Raw genomic sequence first — 20,815 nt, 5'->3', positions numbered from 1 at the left:
CACACTGTGTCTTCATCAAGGTCATCAGTGAAGATGTTAAACAGAAGTGGTCCCAACACTGAGCCCTGAGGAGCACCACTTGTGACCAGCTGCCAGCTGGATTTACAAAGAAGAAGAAAATAAAACAAAGAGCCAAGAGAGAGAAACAACCACCACAACCCCCAGCGTGTTTGCTTCAGGAGCAATTACTTTCTCTATGAGTTTCATTTGCTAAAAAGGACCCAGCCTGTTTCCTGGTGAAGCCATGCAGAGCACAACATCTGTTTCATGTCCCAGCAGGTGACCTCTCTAAATCCATAGATCCCAGTTCTGGTGAAGCGATCTGTCTGAAGCAGATCCCTGCCAGTGCCTCCTCCCACGTCCCTGGCCCTCGAGCAGTGAAGTGAATCCCTTAATGAGATTTCTGGAACTGATCTGTTTGTTTTCCACTCACATTTCTTTCTGAGAAATCCTGGTGCTTCAGCCTGCTCTTGGAGACTTACTGTGATGTAAGCCCTGTCTGGTGGGTGTTTGTACCTGGCTCAGTGTTTGCTTAGCACCCAAACCTCACTGTGCTCTTCATGCCCAGGCTGACCTGCACACAGCTCAATAGAATCATAGAATCAGCCAGGCTGGAAGAGACCTCCAAGCTCATCCAGCCCAACCTAGCACCCAGCCCTGGCCAATCAACCAGACCATGGCACTATGTGCCCCATCCATCTTTGTTGCCCTGCTCTGGACACCTTCCAGTATCTCAAAATCTCTCCTGGACTGAGGAGCCCAGAACTGGACACAGCACTCAAGGTGTGACCTGAGCAGTGCTGAGCACAGGGGCAGAAGAACCTCCCTTGTCCTGCTGGCCACACTGCTCCTGAGCCAGCCCAGGATGCCATTGGCTCTCTTGGCCACCTGGGCACACTGCTGCCTCATGCTCAGCTCCTCTCTCCCAGCACCCCCAGGTCCCTCTCTGCCTGGCTGCTCTCAGCCATTCAGTCCCCAGCCTGTAGTGCTGCTTGGGGTTATTGTGGCCAAGGTGTAGAACCCTGCACTTAGTCTTGTTCAGTCTCATGCCATTGGCCTCTGCCCACCCATGCAGCCTGCCCAGGTCCCTCTGCAGGGCTCTGCTACCCTCCAACAGCTCCACAGCTGCTCCTAGCTTGGTGTCATCTGCAAACTTACTGATGCTGGACTCAATCTCCTGGTCCATATAATCCATAAAGATACTGAACAGGACTGTGCCCAGCACTGATCCCTGAGGCACATCACCAGTGCCAGCTGCCAGCTGGATGTGGCACCATTCACCACCACTCTCTGTGCCCAGCTCTCCAGCTGGTTCTTGCCCCATATCAGAGTGGATTTGTCCCAGCCACGAGCTGCCAGTGTTTACATTGTCCCTGAGCACACAAGGATGGAGCAGATCACTGCTTTCCAAGTGCAGTTCTGCAGTTACACTTCCTGGGGGTGAGAGGAATGTACATTGGTGTCTGACATTCAGAGGACAATCATTCAAGAGCATCTTTCAGAGCCTGCTCCGTGCTTTACGCATCGGTTACTACTTAGCCACATACTCTTTCTGTGGAAGGAGAGTTAGGGACCTGGTTGGACTTCTATGGCACCAAGGACATGGTGGGTGAGCAGTTTGCATTCCGTGGCCACACAGCCTCTGCAGTGCTTACTGGGTTGTTCTTTTCAAGAGCAGCAGATGCATTATTTAAAAAGAGATGTCTGTTTTCTGTGCTCTTCAGAAGCAGTTCAGTGTCTGCCTAGAACAGGACTGCTGGAGCGGGCCCAGAGGAGGGTCACGAAGACCATCAGGAGGCTGGAGCACCTCTGCTAGGGAGACAGGCTCAGGGTGCTGGGATTGCTGAGCCTGCAGGAAACGTGGCTGGGGGAGACCTTAGAGTGGCCTTCCTGTGCCTGAAAGGGAGCCTACAGAAGTCCAAGAAGGGAGTTTTTGCAAGGGCTTGGAGCAATAGGATGGAAAGAAATGGCTGCAAGCTTAAGGAGGGTAGATTTAGACTGGATATTAGGAAGAAATGTGTTGCAGTGAGGGTGGTGGGACACTGCAAGAGGCTGCCCAGGGAGATTGTGGATGCTCTCTCCCTGGAGGTGTTCAAGGCCAGGTTCAGTGAGGCCTTGAGTGACCTGTTCTAGTGGGAGGTGTCCCTGCCTTTGGCAGGGGGTTGGAATTGGCTGAACATTGAGGTCCCTTCCAACCCAACCCATTCCATGATTTAGCTTGCTCTGTCATCCAAAGTGCCTTCCAGTGTTCCATCTGCTCTTGATAGGAAAACCCCAGGTGTGTCTGCTTGTGCTGATTCTTTGTTTGCCAATTGCTGGCTATGGAAATAGCCTGGGTGGAGATATTGGTTCTAAACCTTTGGTTATAAATTGTAACCTGCTGCTTAAGGCTTCATTTCTTGGAAAACGAGGGGAGATGCAGACAGTGAGGTCATGCTGTGTTCACTGAGGGTCGCTGGGATGCTGCTAATCCTAGTAGTAGAGCTGTGGGATTTTGGGTGTCCTAGGATGTGCTTTTGAAACAGGAGGTAGCTAAGATCATTCAAACTGCAGTCCTGGCTGTCATTAGACATGCTTGGTCCTAATGGTGCATTGTACTCATCCTCCCTGATGAGTGGAACATCTCCTGTTTGAAGCAATGCCAAGAGTACTTCCCTGAGCACCTGACTGTCTCTTGGGTTGCTTGTGCTCTCCGTGCGCATTGTGCAGAGCAGCAGTGAGAGGCAGTTGCTGTTTTGTTTGTAACTGAAAGGCATGGGATGACTAATACCTGCTGTAGCAGGGGAGTCAGAAGGATTTCTATCTCTGGCTGAGTGTCTTGAGGACAAAAAGGAAAATCTTTCGTGTATCACAGAGTCACAGAATGTCAGGGGCTGGAAGGGACCTCCAAAGCTCATCCAGTCCAACCCCCCCTGCCAGAGCAGGATCTCCTAGACCAGATCATGCAGGAACACATCCCAGAGAGGGAGACTCCACAACCCTCCTGGGCAGCCTGTGCCAGGCTCTGTCACCCTCACAGGGAAAAAATTCCTCCTCATGTTTCAATGGAACTTCCTCTGCCTCAGCTTCCACCCAGTGCCCCTTGTGCTGGCACTGAGCATCACCCAGCAGAGCCTGGCTGCAGCCTCCTGGCACTCACCTTGCACGTATTGATAACCACTGCTGAGGTCACCTCTCAGTCTCCTCTTCTGCAAGCTCAGGAGTCCCAGCTCCGCAGGATTTAGTCTGCAAATTTGTCCATGTGCAATTAGTTTATTTTCTGATGCTGACAACAACTAAATGTTAGACAGGTGCTAGGTGTTCTCACTTGGCAACGCTCTCTCCCCCCCGACCTGCGCACACTCCTGTGCACTGGGCCCCCTCCCTGCTTTCCTCCACTGGAGCAGCAACAGCGGCAGCAGCGGCAGCGGCAGCGGCAGCAGCAGCGGCAGCGGCAGCGGCAGCAACAGCGGCAGCGGCAGCGGCAGCGGCAGCAACAGCGGCAGCGGCAGCGGCAGCGGCAGCGGCAGCAACAGCGGCAGCAGCGGCGGCGTTGCCCCGTGGGAGCTGTGTGCAGTTAAGCTGCTGATCTGAGCGCCATGTGACTGGGAAGCAAGGAGCAGGCTGACATTGGGTGCACACTCTCCAGCTCGTGGATAGCCAGAAAAAAAAAGGAGGGGGTTGGGAGTGAGGAGAGGAGGGGAGAGGAGGGGAGGGGAGAGGAGGTTCCCTGTGTTTTCCCCAGCACTGTTAATTCTCGCAGGAGCTTGCTCGCTGCGAGCACTGCTCATGGCACTAACAGAAGCAGCAGTGCTTCGGCGGTAGCTCAGTGCTCTCAATGAGGTCAAGCTGGATCAAAGGGAAGCCTCCTGTGGAAGCATCTACTGTAAGTTCTGGCGCTGCTTTTTCCACGCTGCAAATGAATCCTAAACTCTATAACGGAGCGAGGCTCGGGGGCTCTGCTGTTTCCCCTGCTGTTCATTTTGTGTGTGGCTGTCAGGCTTTGCGTTAATTTAACTTGTTAGTAACGTGTCAGTTGGATAATAATGCTGTGCCTTTGGGGAGGAAAGAGTTTATCATTCTAGCCTTTTATTTTCTGGCCGAGTGGGGGGGAAAAACATGGGTTTGTCCTTTTGGAAAGCTCTGCACTGCTGAGATTACAGCTCACCAGATCCTCTTTTATGTAATCTACATGTTCTGCTTGCTAAAGAAAGTGATTGTAAAGTGTCCCTTAGAAAAGCTCTGCACCGCTGAGATTACAGCTCACCAGATTCTCTTCTGTGTAATCTACATACTCTGCTTGCTAAAGAAGGTGATTGTAAAGTGTCCCTTAGAAAAGCTCTACACTGCTGAGATTACAGCTCACCAGATTCTCCTTTGTGTAATCTACATACTCTGCTTGCTAAAGAAAGTGATTGTAAAGTGTCCCTTTGAAAAGCTCTGCACCGCTGAGATTACAGCTCACCAGATTCTCCTTTGTGTAATCTACATGTTCTGCTTGCTAAAGAAAGTGATTGTAAAGTGTCCCTTAGAAAAGCTCTGCACTGCTGAGATTACAGCTCACCAGATTCTCCTTTATGTAATCTACATGTTCTGCTTGCTAAAGAAAGTGATTGTAGTGTCCCTTTGAAAAGCTCTACCCTGCTGAGATTACAGCTCACCAGATTCTCCTTTGTGTAATCTACATGTTCTGCTTGCTAAACAAAGTAGTTGTAAAGTCTCTTCCAGATGCCCTTGGATGTTACTAAATAGCTGCTCTTCTGGGAATAGTGACCTAAACATTCTATTCAGTTAAAAATAAAGAAGAGAGAGAGAGAGAAAGAGGCAACACTTGATTTGAATCTTGGAAACATCCCTAAGCAACTAAGTTCCTGAGCACTCTCCTTCCAGGAGCTGCTGTTCTCCTGAAGGGGGGGTCTGTAATGTGAGCATTCAGAAACAATTCTGGCTATCAGCTGGCTTTAAGAAACTCTTCAGTTGCAGACTTCATGCAGTGGCATGAAAAATGTATCATTTTGTGTCATGAACTAGCTGGGTCTGCAGAAATGCTATTCAGCATGAAGGTGATAGAAGAAAAATCCAGGGAAGCTGGTAAAAAGGTCTCATAGAGCAGATGCTCATTTTGAGGGTGTCTGTGACAAACCATAAAATACAAACTCTGTGGAGATGTTTGTTTGTAGCAGTCAGTTGATAATCTGCAAACCTAAACAAGGGCTACTCTAGGAGTGTCTGCAGCTACTCGTTGGAGATCTCTGATAAGCAATCCTGTAAAGCCCCAGGCCTGCAGTGACTAAGGAAAGCAGGAAGGAGATAAAGGAGAAGCAGGGATATCCTGACATCAGCCACAAAGAAGGCTCTGCTGACCAGAGATGAGAAAGACCCTGGAAGGAAGCCTACGTGGGATGTTCATCGCAGATAACCATTCCAGACCACCAGGGTTGGAATCGCTGGCATTGGGGTGGAGAGTGGGAAAATACTTATGTTAATGAACTCCAAGAATTAATTGTCATAAACCTACCTGCTATTATGAATATGCCTGCTCCTGGGTCATACCCTGTGGCTTGTGCCAGCATGGGCTGTGCAGGACTGATGGAGCCATCCTGCCTGCACCCAGCGCTGGAATAAAACAGACCTGCTGCAGAACTCTGCAGGAGTTTTGGGGTCAAAGGATTGCTAACTTCTGCAGGTGGCCCTGTCTTGTTCACAGCCCGGGCAGTAGTGAAATGCTGGGCTGTACATTCTTCAGCCACAGAACCCATTGTTTTTGAAGGAGGAAATCTGACCTGAATCTGTATCTGGAAGGCCAGTGTAGAGTGAGATCAATCAACTGAACAAAGTAACTGCCACCTGATTGCATTACTCTTAGTAGTATGTTGCAAACCCTGAGGAGAAAGAAAAAACCACAGATTGTTGATCCTTTTCTGCTCTAAAGTTCCTTTTGAAGAGGCATGGTGTGGTGCCCCTGTTCTTATCTTCAGCCTGTGTCTCTGGAAGCTGAACAACTCTGGTATGAAACAGTGTAGAGCTGCAAATGTCATAACGACTCCTGACCGTGCCTTGCCCACTAAAATCTAGTATCTTTGGGGCTTGTTTGGGGTGGGTGTTTTTAGGGTGTGTTGTTCCCTCCCCCCCCCCCAAGATGTGTACTTCAATTACAGTAGTTTTTTTACCTTCTTCAGTTAACAGGCTGTGATTTTTGCCTGGCATCACTGCAGTATCAGTATTGGAAGACAATGTGTAATTTATCATCTGATTCTTGTTTTGAGGATAGGCTCAAACTAATCTATGGACCCCTCACTCTGCTTGCTTATTGTTTTAAATTCCCATAATTCCTTGGTTGTAGTATAGGCTGTCTTTGCTTCCACTGAGACAGCTGCATTTTAAAACAGAGATAGTGGAAAAAACCCTGTTGTCCAGGTGGTAATACTTCTTTTCATTTCAGCATTCAGCTTCTGAGTTGATCCTAGTCGAAGATGAAATGACAGATACTGAAGAGAATGAAGAGGAGGATTTAGGAGTCATGGATGATCAACGCAGTATAATTCTCCATCTCATCTCTCAGCTCAAACTTGGCATGGACCTTACAAGGGTACAGACACTGTGTTTCTTTTACAACTTTTTTCTTCTTCTCATCCTTCTCTGTGTGTGTGTGTGCATATGTGCGTGTGTGTGTGTGCATGTGTGTGCATGTTTGCAGATGACACCAAGCTGGGGGCAGATGTGACTGAGTTGGAAGGCAGAAGGGCTCTGCAGCGGGACCTTGATCGCCTGGACAGATGGGCAGAGTCCAATGGGATGGGGTTCAATAGCTCCAAGTGCAGGGTGCTGCATTTTGGCTACAACAACCCCATGGAGAGATACAGGCTGGGGTCAGAGTGGCTGGAGAGCAGCCAGACAGAGAGGGATCTGGGGGTGCTGATTGATACCCACCTGAACATGAGCCAGCAGTGTGCCCAGGTGGCCAAGAGAGCCAGTGGCATCCTGGCCTGCATCAGGAATGGTGTGGCCAGCAGGAGCAGGGAGGTCATTCTGCCCCTGTACTCTGCACTGCTTAGACCACACCTTGAGTGCTGTGTTCAGTTCTGGGCCCCCCAGTTTAGGAGGGACATTGAGATGCTTGAGCGTGTCCAGAGAAGGGCGACGAGGCTGGGGAGAGGCCTTGAGCACAGCCCTACGAGGAGAGGCTGAGGGAGCTGGGATTGGTTAGCCTGGAGAAGAGGAGGCTCAGGGCAGACCTTATTGCTGTCTACAACTACCTGAGGGGAGGTTGTGGCCAGGAGGAGGTTGCTCTCTTCTCTCAGGTGGCCAGCACCAGAACAAGAGGACACAGCCTCAGGCTGTGCCAGGGGAGATTTAGGCTGGAGGTGAGGAGAAAGTTCTTCCCTGAGAGAGTCATTGGACACTGGAATGGGCTGCCCGGGGAGGTGGTGGAGTCGCCGTCCCTGGAGCTGTTCAAGGCAGGACTGGACGTGGCACTTGGTGCCATGGTCTGGCCTTGAGCTCTGTGGTAAAGGGTTGGACTCGATGATCTGTGAGGTCTCTTCCAACCCTCATGATACTATGATACTATATGTGTGTATGTGTGTATGTATGTGTGTGTGTGCATATGTGTGTGCGTGCATGTGATTCCTGTGAGCATATTTCTCTCCTGCCAACCAGTTCAGCCCTTTTGGTAAGAGTGTGGCTGAAGGAAGCTAGGGAGTGCTGTCTCCTCCTAGGCAGAATCACAGAATTAACCAGGTTGGAAAAGACCTCTAGGGTCATCAAGTCCACCCTGTCACCTAACCCTTCTAATTAACTAACCCATGGCACTAAGTGCCTCGCCCAGCTTCCTCTTAAACACCTCCAGGGACAGTGACTCCACCACCTCCCTGGGCAGCCCATTCCAATGCCAATCACTCTCTCTGCCAACAACTTCCTCCTAATATCCAGCCTGAATCTGCCCTGGTACAACTTGAGACTGTGTCCCCTTCTTCTGTTGCTGCTTGCCTGGCAGCAGAGCCCAACCCCACCTGGCTACAGCCTCCCTTCAGGTAGTTGCAGGCAGCAATGAGCTCTGCCCTGAGCCTCCTCTTCTCCAGGCTTTCATATAAACTGACCATATCAGATATTTTAAGGACTGGGAGATGGAGTGAGGGGAAGGGAAAGAAAAAGGTAAAACCACCTGAACTGCTTCCCTGTTTCTCTGGGGTAACTCTTTCAAAGCAGCTGTGTATTATGTGTGTATCCCATAGTAATGTAAGTCAGGGGGCACCGGGTGAGAAACAATGGCAGTCACGTAGAGGAAGGATATATGTGCTCAGCTTACTGCTCTGTGAACTAAGTTCAGTTTCATTACTTGGCAGCTTCAAAAATCACAGGATGATAAAGAAATTAGCATCTTCAACGTATCACTGTGCTTGTCTGTGCTAGGTAGCTCACCAGTTTGGCCTTTTGTGCATCCTTCTGGTTTTGGAACCAGTATCATGGTGACCTTACCCATATTGATATGATCAGAGAAGTTTTGATGTCTAAGAAACTTCCCTTAAGTTCTGAGAGGCTTTGGCAATGAAGTAGATGTCCTGCATTCTGGTGGAACCTTCTCAGGGGGCTTAACAAGTAACCAAGTGAATTTCTTAAAGACACAGTGTACCATTTACTTCCACAAAGGTTTTCTACTTCAATCTAATACAGCTCACTTCTCACAAAGAGGAAAACTCCTCACACACTCTCCACAAGTGAGAAAAAGTTCCAATAACCAGAGAACTCTGCTTGTGCAGAAAGTGCATTCTTCTTACAGGCAGTTTAGTGTTTTGAAGGGTTCCTCTGCTTTCCTTTTCATCCTCATACTAATCAAGATCTATTTTTACCATCACTGTCTTACAAAGTAAGGCTTTCTTCAGTGTAGTCTTTCCTGCTTGCTTTGGAGGAACTGACAGTATTTAAAAAGACTGAGCAATCTCACAATCTGTTGCTAAGTATAACTATGGAATAGCTGCAGAGAAATTGTTTAGTTCTAAATAGAACAAGAGGTTCATAATCTCATTTGTGAGTATTTTATACCTGTCACTTCTTCACGTGCCTGGGGTTATGTGCAGGTCAGTTTTGCTTTTGCTTTTCTTCCATTGTTTAATTTTTCACAGAATCATAGAATCAACCAGACCATGGCACTAAGTGCCCCAGCCAGGCTTGGCTTCAACACCTCCAGGGACAGTGACTCCACCACCTCCCTGGGCAGCCCATTCCAATGCCAATCACTCTCTCTGCCAACAACTTCCTAACAACATCCAGCCTAGACCTGCCCTGGCACAGCTTGAGACTGTGTCCCCTTCTTCTGTTGCTGCTTGCCTGGCAGAAGAACCCAACCCCACCTGGCTACAGCCTCCTTTCAAGTGGCTGTAAAGAGCAGAGAGGTCTGCCCTGAGCCTCCTCTTCTGCAGGCTGCACACCCCCAGCTCCCTCAGCCTCTTCTCTTTTCTGTTTTGCTTTGCTGAGGCTGTCTGGGTCCATAATGTTTAAACTAGACTAAGATTCCTTCTCTGTTGTTCCTGTGTCTTCAACAGGCTTGGTCTTGGGTGATGAGCAGGAATGTTTTCTTCCCTGATTGCCAATGTCATCTTCTGTCACAGCAGAGGTAGCAAAACCCCAGAGATGCACAGTTAATGAAAGCTAGGAAAGTGTAGGCACTTCTGAGGAAGGCAGAAAGGCAAATGCATGTGATAACCTATTTCAGACACTGTGTTCTTTGAACACAGCTTCTTGAGGATAGTGCTAAATATTGCTGCATCTACAGTGTGGTAAAATACAAGCATATATATTGCAGTCTGAAAAGAAGAGCAGGCATATGGTGGAGGTAGATTAGTCTCTAGTCTGTGATGCACGAGTACACATCTGATGAGTAGTGATGAGACGTGCCACATGTGCACATCACTCCTGCCCATTTGGTGGGTTACAAAAGATGAACTGCAAGACAGCTGGCTGCTTTTTTTATTAACATTGCTTACTGACAGAGACCCTCAGGGCCACAAATGTGTGATAATAAAGCTTGGTTTATTGGCTGCACCTCATCTACTTCTTCATTATTCCTCTGAAAGGCAGATTTCAGATGGCCTTGATGATAGCCAGCTTCTCCTGAAAGTGGTTGTGGCACAGCAGTTGGTAGTATCAGAGGATGCTTTATGTTGCCCCTTTCCTGTGCCTTCTTCCCTAGAGTTGTTTCTTTAGCTGAGTTTATGAGCTATGGGATGTAATCTAACACACACATGAGAAGCAGCTTTTCTGACACCTTGGGGACTGTGAGTCCTGCATGCATAATCATTCCCTTCACGTACTGTATCAGCAGAGACAACATCTTCTCTCGTCCTGTGGGGTGATTGTTTACATTAGTCGTGGCTGTGCCTGTGCTCACATCAATTTCCCACGGTAATGGCAGCCACATTTTGTGTGGCAGAGTGGCTTTGCTGTTGAAATGTCTCATGTTGCCATGCCTTCAGGTGAGGAGTTCAACACCGAAAGTCTATTGTGAGGGAAGACAGCCACAACGAAGTGTTACAGCTACATGAGGACAGACTAGACCCTGTGGTGGCCAAGGACACACCAGTAGAGTCACAGAATCAGCTAGGTTGAAGAGAGCTCCAAGCTCACCCAGCCCAACCTAGCACCCAGCCCTAGACAGTCAACCAGACCATGGCACTAAGTGTCCCAGCCAGGCTTGGCTTCAACACCTCCAGGCACGGCGACTCCACCACCTCCCTGGGCAGCCCATTCCAATGCCAATCACTCTCTCTGCCAACAACTTCCTCCTAACATCCAGCCTAGACCTTCCCTGGCACAACTTCAGACTGTGTCCCCTTGTTCTGTTGCTGCTTGCCTGGCAGAAGAGCCCAACCCCACCTGGCTACAGCCTCCCTGCAGGTAGTTGTAGAGAGCAGAGAGGTCTGCCCTGAGCCTCCTCTGCTGCAGGCTGCACACCCCCAGCTCCCTCAGCCTCTCCTCACAGGGCTCTGCTCCAGGCCCCTCCCCAGCCTTGCTGCCCTTCTCCAAACACCTGCCAGCACCTCAACATCTCTCTTGAATGGAGGAGCCCAGAACTGGACACAGCACTCAAGGTGTGGCCTGAGCAGTGCTGAGCACAGGGGCAGAAGAACCTCCCTTGTCCTGCTGCCCACACTGCTCCTGAGCCAGCCCAGGATGCCATTGGCTCTGCTGCCCACCTGGGCACTGCTGGCTCATCTTCAGCTCCTCTCTCCCAGCACCCCCAGCTCCCTCTCTGCCTGGCTGCTCTCAGCCCCTCTGTCCCCATCCTGTAGTGCTGCTTGGGGTTGTTGTGGCCAAAGTGTAGAGAGAGTTCAGTTTAGAGCAGCACAGCACAAAACCGATGCCCTGGACTGACCTAGGGCTTTAAACCTCATTGAAAATGAGAATTGCTGGGGAGAAAAACAGGCTTCTAATTTTTGTTTTTCTTTGGACTTGTAAAAAATAGCACCAAGAGCCACTGCCAGGCTGCTGCATTTGTTGGCAAGTGGCATCTAATGGATTGCCATGAATACTGACTGTGCAGACAGGTGTCACTCCCCTGCATTCCTTCACCTCCCCTGCACACTTACATGCTTAAACTGAAGGGCTGCCATTCTGTGTGAAAGGGCTGCTAGTTACTCTGCAAAGTGTCAACCTGTTGTAGTTGAACTTTGTACTCTGATTACTCTGTCATAAGTTCTTAGTTTGCTTGTTCACACCCCCTCACCTTGGCTTAATCTTTTAAATATTACTGGGGTGAAAATAGTTCATTTTCTTCCTGCAGTGTCCAGGAAGGCATTGGAAAGCTTTTGTACCTCTGAGAGGCAGACAGCTCAGAATGGGGTACCTTGGCCAGCTTGTGAAAGAAGCAGAGAATGATGCTGAACCCCAGCTTTTGTCTCACAGCAAATAGTAGCAGTGATCAATAGCTCTGTTTTCAACATCTTATGCTCTTCGTTTTCTCAGTTACATTCAGATCTAATCAGGTTGAGGTGAATTCAAACCCAGGAGATTATGCTCAAGTGATGAACCAGTATCTGTTAGCCTCAGTGAAAACAGCAGAATGCCTGTTAGACTGCTTGCTTTTCACTTGGAACCAGAGAGGCAGTAAGAACAGAGATGATTCATAGAATCATAGAATCAACCAGGTTGGAAGAGACCTCCAAGATCACCCAGTCCAACCTAGCACCCAGCCCTATCCAGTCAACCAGACCATGGCACTAAGTGCCTCATCCAGGCTTTGCTTGAAGACCCCCAGGGACGGTGCCGCCACCACCTCCCTGGGCAGCCCATTCCAATGCCAATCACTCTCTCTGTGAAGAACTTCTTCCTAATATCCAGCCTATACCTACCCTGGCACAACTTGAGACTGTGTCCCCTTGTTCTATTGCTGGTTGCCTGGGAGAAGAGGCCACCCCCCACCTGGCTACAATGCCCCTTCAGGTAGTTGTAGACAGTAATAAGATCACCCCTGAGCCTCCTCTTCTCCAGGCTAAACAGGCCCAGCTCCCTCAGCCTCTCCTCATAGGATTTGTGCTCCAGGCCCCTCACCAGCTTTGTTGCCCTTCTCTGGACATGTTCCAGCACCTCAACATCTTTCTTGAATTGAGGGGCCCAGAACTGGGCACAGTACTCAAGGTGTGGCCTGAGCAGTGCTGAGTACAGGGGCAGAAGAACCTCCCTTGTCCTACTGGCCACACTGTTCCTGCTGCAGGCCAGGATGCCAACCTCTTAGAGTGCAGCCAGGTCTTTTCCTGCAAACATGAGTGCAAGGAAAGCCCAAGGAGGTATTAATGATGCTCTAGCAGCGAGGTTGGACTAGGTGATCTTCATAGGTTCCTTCCAACCCCTCTTGTTCTGTTGTTAATGGTTAATGATGTTGCTGGACACTAACTTGGTATTTATTCTAGAGAGATTCTTTTGTCCATGCGAATGCAATGGCAGCTTTTTTCCCAGGGGAACAGGAATTAGGCAGTTTTGACTTTTTAGGCAATTACCAAAAAAGAAACCCCAATTTTTTTTTTTTTTTTAAGTGAAAGTTGTAGTCTGGTCCAAAACCAATCTAAGGAGCTTAGATTCTAAGTGCACTTTTCTGGGCAGTGCATTCTGTTTGGCTGCAGAAGAGCTGCAAACCTCTTTCCTTTGGAAGCCAGAGTGCTAGCACAAGTACATAGCAATCCAATGCTGGCAAGAGGAATGTTGTACACTTCCTGATTAGCTTATTTCTAGTTTGCTTATTCCTGCAGAAATCAAGATGGGGCCAATTTTCTTTTTGTGGAAGCAAGTCAGTTGTTCTGTGGAGCCTTTTATGATTAAGGATGGAGTTTCCTGTTTCAGTTGAGGTTTTAGAGGAAGAGCATTTGAACTGGGGTTCAAGATTTGTTCAGTTTTAAATTGGTTCCTGTTACTGAATAGTAAGAGTGTGATGGTTTGGGTGTATCCCACCCCCCCACACTTTAGAAATCACCCAGACTAGGCTCAGCCAGCTCTGGAAATGGAATGAAGCTTATATTTACAGCTGGCACAATATACAAGCAGATAGTTACAGTAGATACAGTTATAGACAGACATAGACAAGGTAAAAGGTAATACAGAAACAGAACTCCCCTCCCAGAAACCTGAGTCCCCAGGAGGGGCTCTCAACCACCCCTGCACCTTCCCCCTGCCCCTCTCAACCTTACCCTAGCCCCAAGGAAGAATGGAGGTTGGGCCAGGGGGTTAGGAAGCAAAGTGGCTTAGTCCAAAAACGAATCCAGGTTAGAGAGAGAGATGCAGCTCAGAGCTCCCCAGCAGCAGAAGAGAAGAGCTTATCTGTGTTTGGATTCTTGTTCTTACACATCTCAGCAGGCCTATGAGTGCAGTAGGCATCACCACTGCTTTCCTTCCACAGCCTGTAATCTAGTCCTTCTCACCAAAACATTCTAGCCTGCTTCAAACCAGCACAGGGCTCCTCTGAGCTCGGGGAGAGGGATCACATCCCAGTGCCAGGCCTCTCCGTGCGCCCCAGCCAGGCGGGGAAAGGGAGCACGAAACCGACAGCTGAGGACCAGCACTGATCTCCCACCGCTGCACAGCCCTCAAACTGTACCATGCCATCCGAGACCAAGGGTGGGGGGGGTGGGGGGTGTTGTCCCCCGCTGGAATATCTCCACGGCTCTACCCATCCCTGCCAGGACCCTTAGTAGGTAAACTGGAGCAGTCATTTTCACTTCTGCGGGAGCCTTTCCAGTCTTCTCTATTTAAATCTGGAATCCATCAGGGGAGAAACGGATACTTCTCAAGGACATCCTGCCTTAGGCGAGGGCAGACATGGGCAGAGCAGGAGCTAGCAAGGCTCTGTGTGCCGTTGTCGTGGTAATCTGCAACACCTTTGCTTGAGAAAGACCTGTTTGAAGGCTTACCTGTGCAAATAGCCCAGCTCTAAGAAGGACCTGTTTGAAGGCTTACCTGTGCAAATAGCCCAGCTCTAAGAAGGACCTGTTTGAAGGCTTACCTGTGCAATTAGCCCAGCTCTAAGGAAGACCTGTTTGAAGGCTTACCTGTGCAAGTAGCCCAGCTCTAAGAAGGACCTGTTTGAAGGCTTACCTGTGCAAATAGCCCAGCTCTAAGAAGGACCTGTTTGAAGGCTTACCTGTGCAATTAGCCCAGCTCTAAGAAGGACCTGTTTGAAGGCTTACCTGTGCAAATAGCCCAGCTCTAAGAAGGACCTGTTTGAAGGCTTACCTGTGCAAATAGCCCAGCTCTAAGAAGGGCCTGTTTGAAGGCTTACCTGTGCAAATAGCCCAGCTCTAAGAAGGACCTGTTTGAAGGCTTACCTGTGCAATTAGCCCAGCTCTAAGAAGGGCCTGTTTGAAGGCTTACCTGTGCAAATAGCCCAGCTCTAAGAAGGACCTGTTTGAAGGCTTACCTGTGCAAATAGCCCAGCTCTAAGAAGGACCTGTTTGAAGGCTTACCTGTGCAAATAGCCCAGCTCTAAGGAAGACCTGTTTGAAGGCTTACCTGTGCAAATAGCCCAGCTCTAAGAAGGACCTGTTTGAAGGCTTACCTGTGCAATTAGCCCAGCTCCCTGAAGCGTTTGCAGCTGACACTACTCACTGCTCCCCCCTGACCCCCGTCACCACAGGAAACGCTGGTGGGAGCATTCCACAGGTCCTACAGCCCCTGTCCCCAGCCAGTAACCAGCGTCATACTCATCCTTAGCCTTCTAACTTGTGGAGTCTGTCAGGAGGATCTGCCAGCTGTGCGTCTCTCGTCCCGGAGCTTCGCCGTCTTGGGGGCGAGCTGCGAGGCGCAGGGGGCAGCGAGGGAGGCCGCAGGGACTGCCTTCCCCTGGAGCTGCCAAGCCGGGAGGCGGCCAACGAGCAGGGCGCGCTCGCTGCAGCCATGGTGCCCGGTTCCCTGCCTTCTCCTCTGCTCTTCGCACCGCTGGTTGCTCAGCTGCCCACCGCAGCAGGTGGCAGAGAAACAGTGGGCACTTGGAACAGCTGCCGTGTCGCTGGTAAGGGGACTTGGTTAATGGAAGTCTCACTGCTCCCCTTGGGAGCGAAGGTTGCAAATGCTGACCACGGCAGCAATTCCATCACCCTTAGCAGATGTCAGAGAGTCAGAGATCAGTCAGTATCCCAGTATCACCAAGGTTGGAAGAGACCTCACAGCTCATCAAGTCCAACCCTTTAGCACAGAGCTCAAGGCCAGACCATGGCACCAAGTGCCACGTCCAGTCCTGCCTTGAACAGCTCCAGGGATGGCGACTCCACCACCTCCCCGGGCAGCCCATTCCAGTGTCCAATGACTCTCTCAGGGAAGAACTTTCTCCTCACCTCCAGCCTAAATCTCCCCTGGCACAGCTTGAGGCTGTGTCCTCTTGTTCTGGTGCTGGCCACCTGAGAGAAGAGAGCAACCTCCTCCTGGCCACAACCTCCCCTCAGGTAGTTGCAGACAGCAATAAGGTCTCCCCTGAGCCTCCTCTTCTCCAGGCTAACCAATCCCAGCTCCCTCAGCCTCTCCTCGTAGGGCTGTGCTCAAGGCCTCTCCCCAGCCTCGTTGCCCTTCTCTGGACACGCTCAAGCATCTCAATGTCCCTCCTAAACTGGGGGGCCCAGAACTGAACACAGGACTCGAGGTGTGGTCTAACCAGTGCAGAGTACAGGGGCAGAATGACCTCCCTGCTCCTGCTGGCCACACCATTCCTGATGCAGGCCAGGATGCCACTGGCTCTCTTGGCCACCTGGGCACACTGCTGGCTCATGTTCAGGTGGGTATCAATCAGCACCCCCAGATCCCTCTCTGTCTGGCTGCTCTCAGCCACTCTGACCCCAGCCTGTATCTCTGCATGGGGTTGCTGTGGCCAAAGTGCAGCACCCTGCACTTGGAGCTATTGAATGCCATCCCCTTGGACTCTGCCCATCTGTGCAGGCGGTCAAGGTCCTGCTGCAGAGCCCTTCTGCCCTCCAACCCAGCCACATCTGCCCCCAGCTTGGTGTTATCTGCAAACTTGCTGATGACTGACTCCATGCCCTCATCCAGATCACCTATGAAGATGTTAAAGAGGATCTGGCCCAGCACTGATCCCTGAGGGACACCACTAGTGACAGCTGCCAGCTGGATGTGGCACCATTCACCACCACTCTCTGGGCTCAGCCCTCCAGCCAGTTCCTAACCCAGCACAGAGTGTTGCCATCCAAGCCATGGGCTGACAGCTTAGCCAGCAGTTTGCTGTGGGGGACAGTGTCAAAGGCCTTGCTGAAGTCCAGACAGACCACATCCACAGGCCTCCCCACAGCCACCAAGCAGTCACCTGATCATAGAAGGAGATCAGGTTGGAGAGGCAGGATCTGCCCTTCCAGTCACAACGGAAGGAAGAGTTTTACAGTCTCTCTGGAGCCCTGGTTTATTTCTTCAGGGCCTTTCCCATCGACTCCCAGGTGGCCACTTCAAAGGCCACATACACTTTGGGGATCAAAAAGTTGCTCCTTTGTCCAGCAAAATAGAGCCTTCAGCATCTCATAGAGACACCTCTCATAGAAAAACCTTTGGGGAGCTTCCACCACTGCTGCTTCTTCACACGTGGAGCCCCTTCTCCCCCCCGACCGCTCAGCTGCTCAGGTGAGGTTCCCCAGACTCTTGCATGCACATCTTTAACCAGTGTCAGGGGCAGAGACCAAGTCGGTCGGCTTCCCGCTTTTTCTCCTCTCTCTCTCTCTCTCTTCTGCTGTCCACACATCCTCACCAGGAGACTTCACAGCTTCTTAGAGGAAGGTCAAGTCCCACTGCTCGGACGCCAGATGTTGCAGCTACCTGTCAGCTGCTGCAGGAGACGTGGTCAAGGCTTGCACAAATCAATGTGATCACAAGCAATGCCACATGGACTCCAGGCCAATTCAATGTGAATTATGCCAGAGACTCTCTCCTGATCGCTTTGGCTCTCATTATGTAGTCTTGAGCATTAGAGCACACAGCTACACATTAACATAATTAGGCAAGAACAAGCTAGTAAACCCTGCCTTGCTTTTCTCCTTAGCGAGATGTCTGCTCACCTGTCCTTTCTCAGATAAATAGCCAGCAGCTGTGGGAACTCAAGGCCAACACTCCTTTGTTATTCTTCTTCTCACTTTCTATTCCCACAGCCCTGTAAGGAAGGGAAAGGAACAAATTATTTTGGGGCCCGTAGCCCTTGCGTGTCTTGCGATGTGCTCTGGGATGTTTCGCTGCAAACTTCAATCATTAGCCTAAGTAGGCTGCTAGATGAGCACTCAAGACTGCATCCAGATTCCTCAGGGATGGCTCCTTTTAGTGCAGACTGCCTACTGCTCAGTCCCAGCTTGTTTTGGGGGTGCTCTGGAGCCCCTCTGTTTACAGGGCATTGATGTCAAAGTTTGTGCAGTTTTTGCATGTTTCACCTTGTCTGAAATAAGTTGAAAGCATCCACAGTAGTGTTACAGGATCTCACACTGTGGTGTGAGGTGGTACCTTGTGCCTAGAAGTGGCAAGAGATCATAGAGGTGGCAATATAGCTTGGGAGATGGGGTGGGCATGACACACACAACGGCAGTGTAGGGCAGAGGCAGTCAAATATAGAGCCTCTTGTGAAGGATCCTTGGCGTGGTTGTGTTCTTGGAAACACACTCGATTGGGTCCAGCTGGAGGGGATGCAGTCTGTGTGCAGTGGGTGGTCCATGTGTGCAGGGGTGAAACTGGGAGATGACTTGTTTGACAGAATGGGTAGGTGCATCCCCTGCACTCTCCACTGCTTACAGGGTGGTCATCACAGAATCACACAGAAACACTGAGGTTGGAAAAGACCCTCAGGGTCAATGAGTCCAACCAATAACTCTACTCCACAAGGTGCACCCTAAACCATATTTCCAAGCATCACCTCCAAACAACTTTTAATCACACCCAGGGTTGATAACCACCTCCCTGAGCAGTGCATTCCACTCTTGCTGGGAAAGAGTTTTTCCTAGTATCCAGTCTAAGCCTCCCCAGCCTCAGCTTGAGTCCATTCCCCCTTGTTCTGTCTCCAATTATTTGTGAGCAGAGCCCAGCAGCAGCCTCTCCACAATGTCCTTTCAGGTAGCTGCAGACAGCAATGAGGTCTGCCCTCAGCCTCCTCTGTTCCACACTAACCATCCCCAGCTCCCTCAGTCTCTCCTCATAGGATTTATTCTCCAGGCCCTTTGCCAGCTTTGCTGCCCTCTGCACTTGCTCTAGTTTATATGAAATACACATCTTGTGGGTGGGTGTGGGCCTCCCTTTTTGGAGAGTTATGATTAGTTGGGTGTGTTGATGTTTGATGTAAATTAATTTTCATGGGAGCAAGCAAGTAGAACAATGGTTTGTTTGTTAACTGAGTGGGGACAGGGAAAAGCAGATTGCCATGTGAGCAGAGCAGCTCATCCCTGCCGTGTGAGCTGCTGCTCAGAATTACTATGAGATACAAGTGGCCTGCCTGGCTATGGAGGTCATTGCTGTGGCAGGGGAGGAAAACAGTCCTGAAACTTGGCAGGGCCAGAAGTGCAGCTGTCTTAACTGTTCCCCTCCCCCCACCTCCCTCCATGGTAGTATGGTCATGGGGAAATCATATCTACCTTTGTCTGCTTTGCATACAGGTAGTGCTTCCAACATTTATTTTGGAGAAAAGATCCCTGCTGGAGATGTATGCAAATTTCATGGCCCATCCAGACCTGTTTTTGTCAATTGCAGCTGGAGCCACTCCTGAGGAAAGAATTATCTGCTTTGTGGAGTATTATCTAACAGCTTTTCATGAAGGCCGAAAGGGAGCAGTTGCCAAGAAGCCCTATAACCCCATCATTGGCGAAACCTTCCATTGCTCCTGGGATGTGCCCAAAGATAAAGTGAAAGCATTCAGAACTAGTGCTGCCTCCGTGGTTTCTAAGGACCCAACCAAGGAGTCTGGCCAGGACCAGTCTGCCTGCTACAAGCTGAGGTTTGTGGCAGAGCAAGTGTCCCATCACCCACCGGTGTCTTGCTTTTACTGCGAATGCAGAGAGAAGAAAATGTGTGTGAACGCTCACGTGTGGACCAAAAGCAAGTTTATGGGCATGTCAATAGGTGTTTCCATGGTAGGGGAAGGTAAGAAACGTGCTTCTCTTTTGGTTTATTGTTTAGCTAATATTGTGGGTGTCAGCACAGTAGCAATTGGGATGTTTTCCTGGAAATTCCAGGCATTTCCTCTCACCTTTCCTTTGAATCTTGTGGCTATTTGCTTTTGTGAAGTTCAGAATACAAAGGTAGAGTTCTGTCCAAATAGAGCATGACAGACACTTTACCTGTAAATATGTGCTCATATTTATGGGAGTTTGTTAAAGTACAACCCTGCTTCAAATGCGACAAAGTTCGAGTAGCCAATGGCTTGTGACAGCATATTGTGTCAGAGCATTTTTATTTGCCTTGCTTTGCTTCTAAAGTAAAATGGGAGAGTCTTACAAATGGAGCTTCTGAAGTAAAATGGGAGAGTCTTACAAATGGAACTTCTAAAGTAAAATGGGAGAGCTTTACAAATGGAACTCTGAAGTAAAATGGGAGAGTCTTACAAATGGAACTTCTAAAGTAAAATGGGAGAGTCTTACAAATGGAACTTCTAAAGTAAAATGGGAGAGTCTTACAAATGGAACTTCTAAAGTAAAATGGGAGAGTCTTACAAATGGAACTTCTAAAGTAAAATGGGAGAGTCTTACAAATGGAACTTCTAAAGTAAAATGGGAGAGTCTTACAAATGGAACTTCTGAAGTAAAATGGGAGAGTCTTACAAATGGAACTTCTAAAGTAAAATGGGAGAGCTTTACAAATGGAACTCTGAAGTAAAATGGGAGAGTCTTACAAATGGAACTTCTAAAGTAAAATGGGAGAGTCTTACAAATGGAACTTCTAAAGTAAAATGGGAGAGTCTTACAAATGGAACTTCTGAAGTAAAATGGGAGAGTCTTACAAATGGAACTTCTGAAGTAAAATGGGAGAGTCTTACAAATGGTGTTTCTAAAGTAAAATGGGAGAGTCTTACAAATGGAACTTCTAAAGTAAAATGGGAGAGTCTTACAAATGGAACTTCTAAAGTAAAGTGAGAGAGTCTTACAAATGGTGTTTCTAAAGTAAAATGGGAGAGTCTTACAAATGGAGCTTCTGAAGTAAAATGGGAGAGTCTTACAAATGGAACTTCTGAAGTAAAATGGGAGAGTCTTACAAATGGAACTTCTGAAGTAAAATGGGAGAGTCTTACAAATGGAACTTCTAAAGTAAAATGGGAGAGTCTTACAAATGGAACTTCTAAAGTAAAATGGGAGAGTCTTACAAATGGAACTTCTGAAGTAAAATGGGAGAGTCT

At 49.3% G+C, this 20,815-nt stretch overlaps 1 protein-coding gene across 1 annotated transcript in view; it reads left to right on the top strand.

Annotated features, from left to right (window-relative positions):
- Positions 1-20,815, top strand: part of OSBPL10 (oxysterol binding protein like 10) — a 162,363-nt gene that overhangs the window by 107,789 nt on the left and 33,759 nt on the right. Inside the window, exons 7-8 of the mRNA XM_064169540.1 lie at positions 6,422-6,568; positions 19,083-19,566. Coding sequence (XP_064025610.1) covers positions 6,422-6,568; positions 19,083-19,566 — 631 coding nt within the window. The remainder of the gene's footprint in view (positions 1-6,421; positions 6,569-19,082; positions 19,567-20,815) is intronic.

The sequence above is a fragment of the Pogoniulus pusillus genome, chromosome 32 (genome assembly GCF_015220805.1).
Source record: "Pogoniulus pusillus isolate bPogPus1 chromosome 32, bPogPus1.pri, whole genome shotgun sequence".
NCBI lineage: Eukaryota > Metazoa > Chordata > Aves > Piciformes > Lybiidae > Pogoniulus > Pogoniulus pusillus.
Note: the sequence above shows the minus strand (reverse complement) of the source record. Positions and strands in the feature narration are given on the sequence as shown.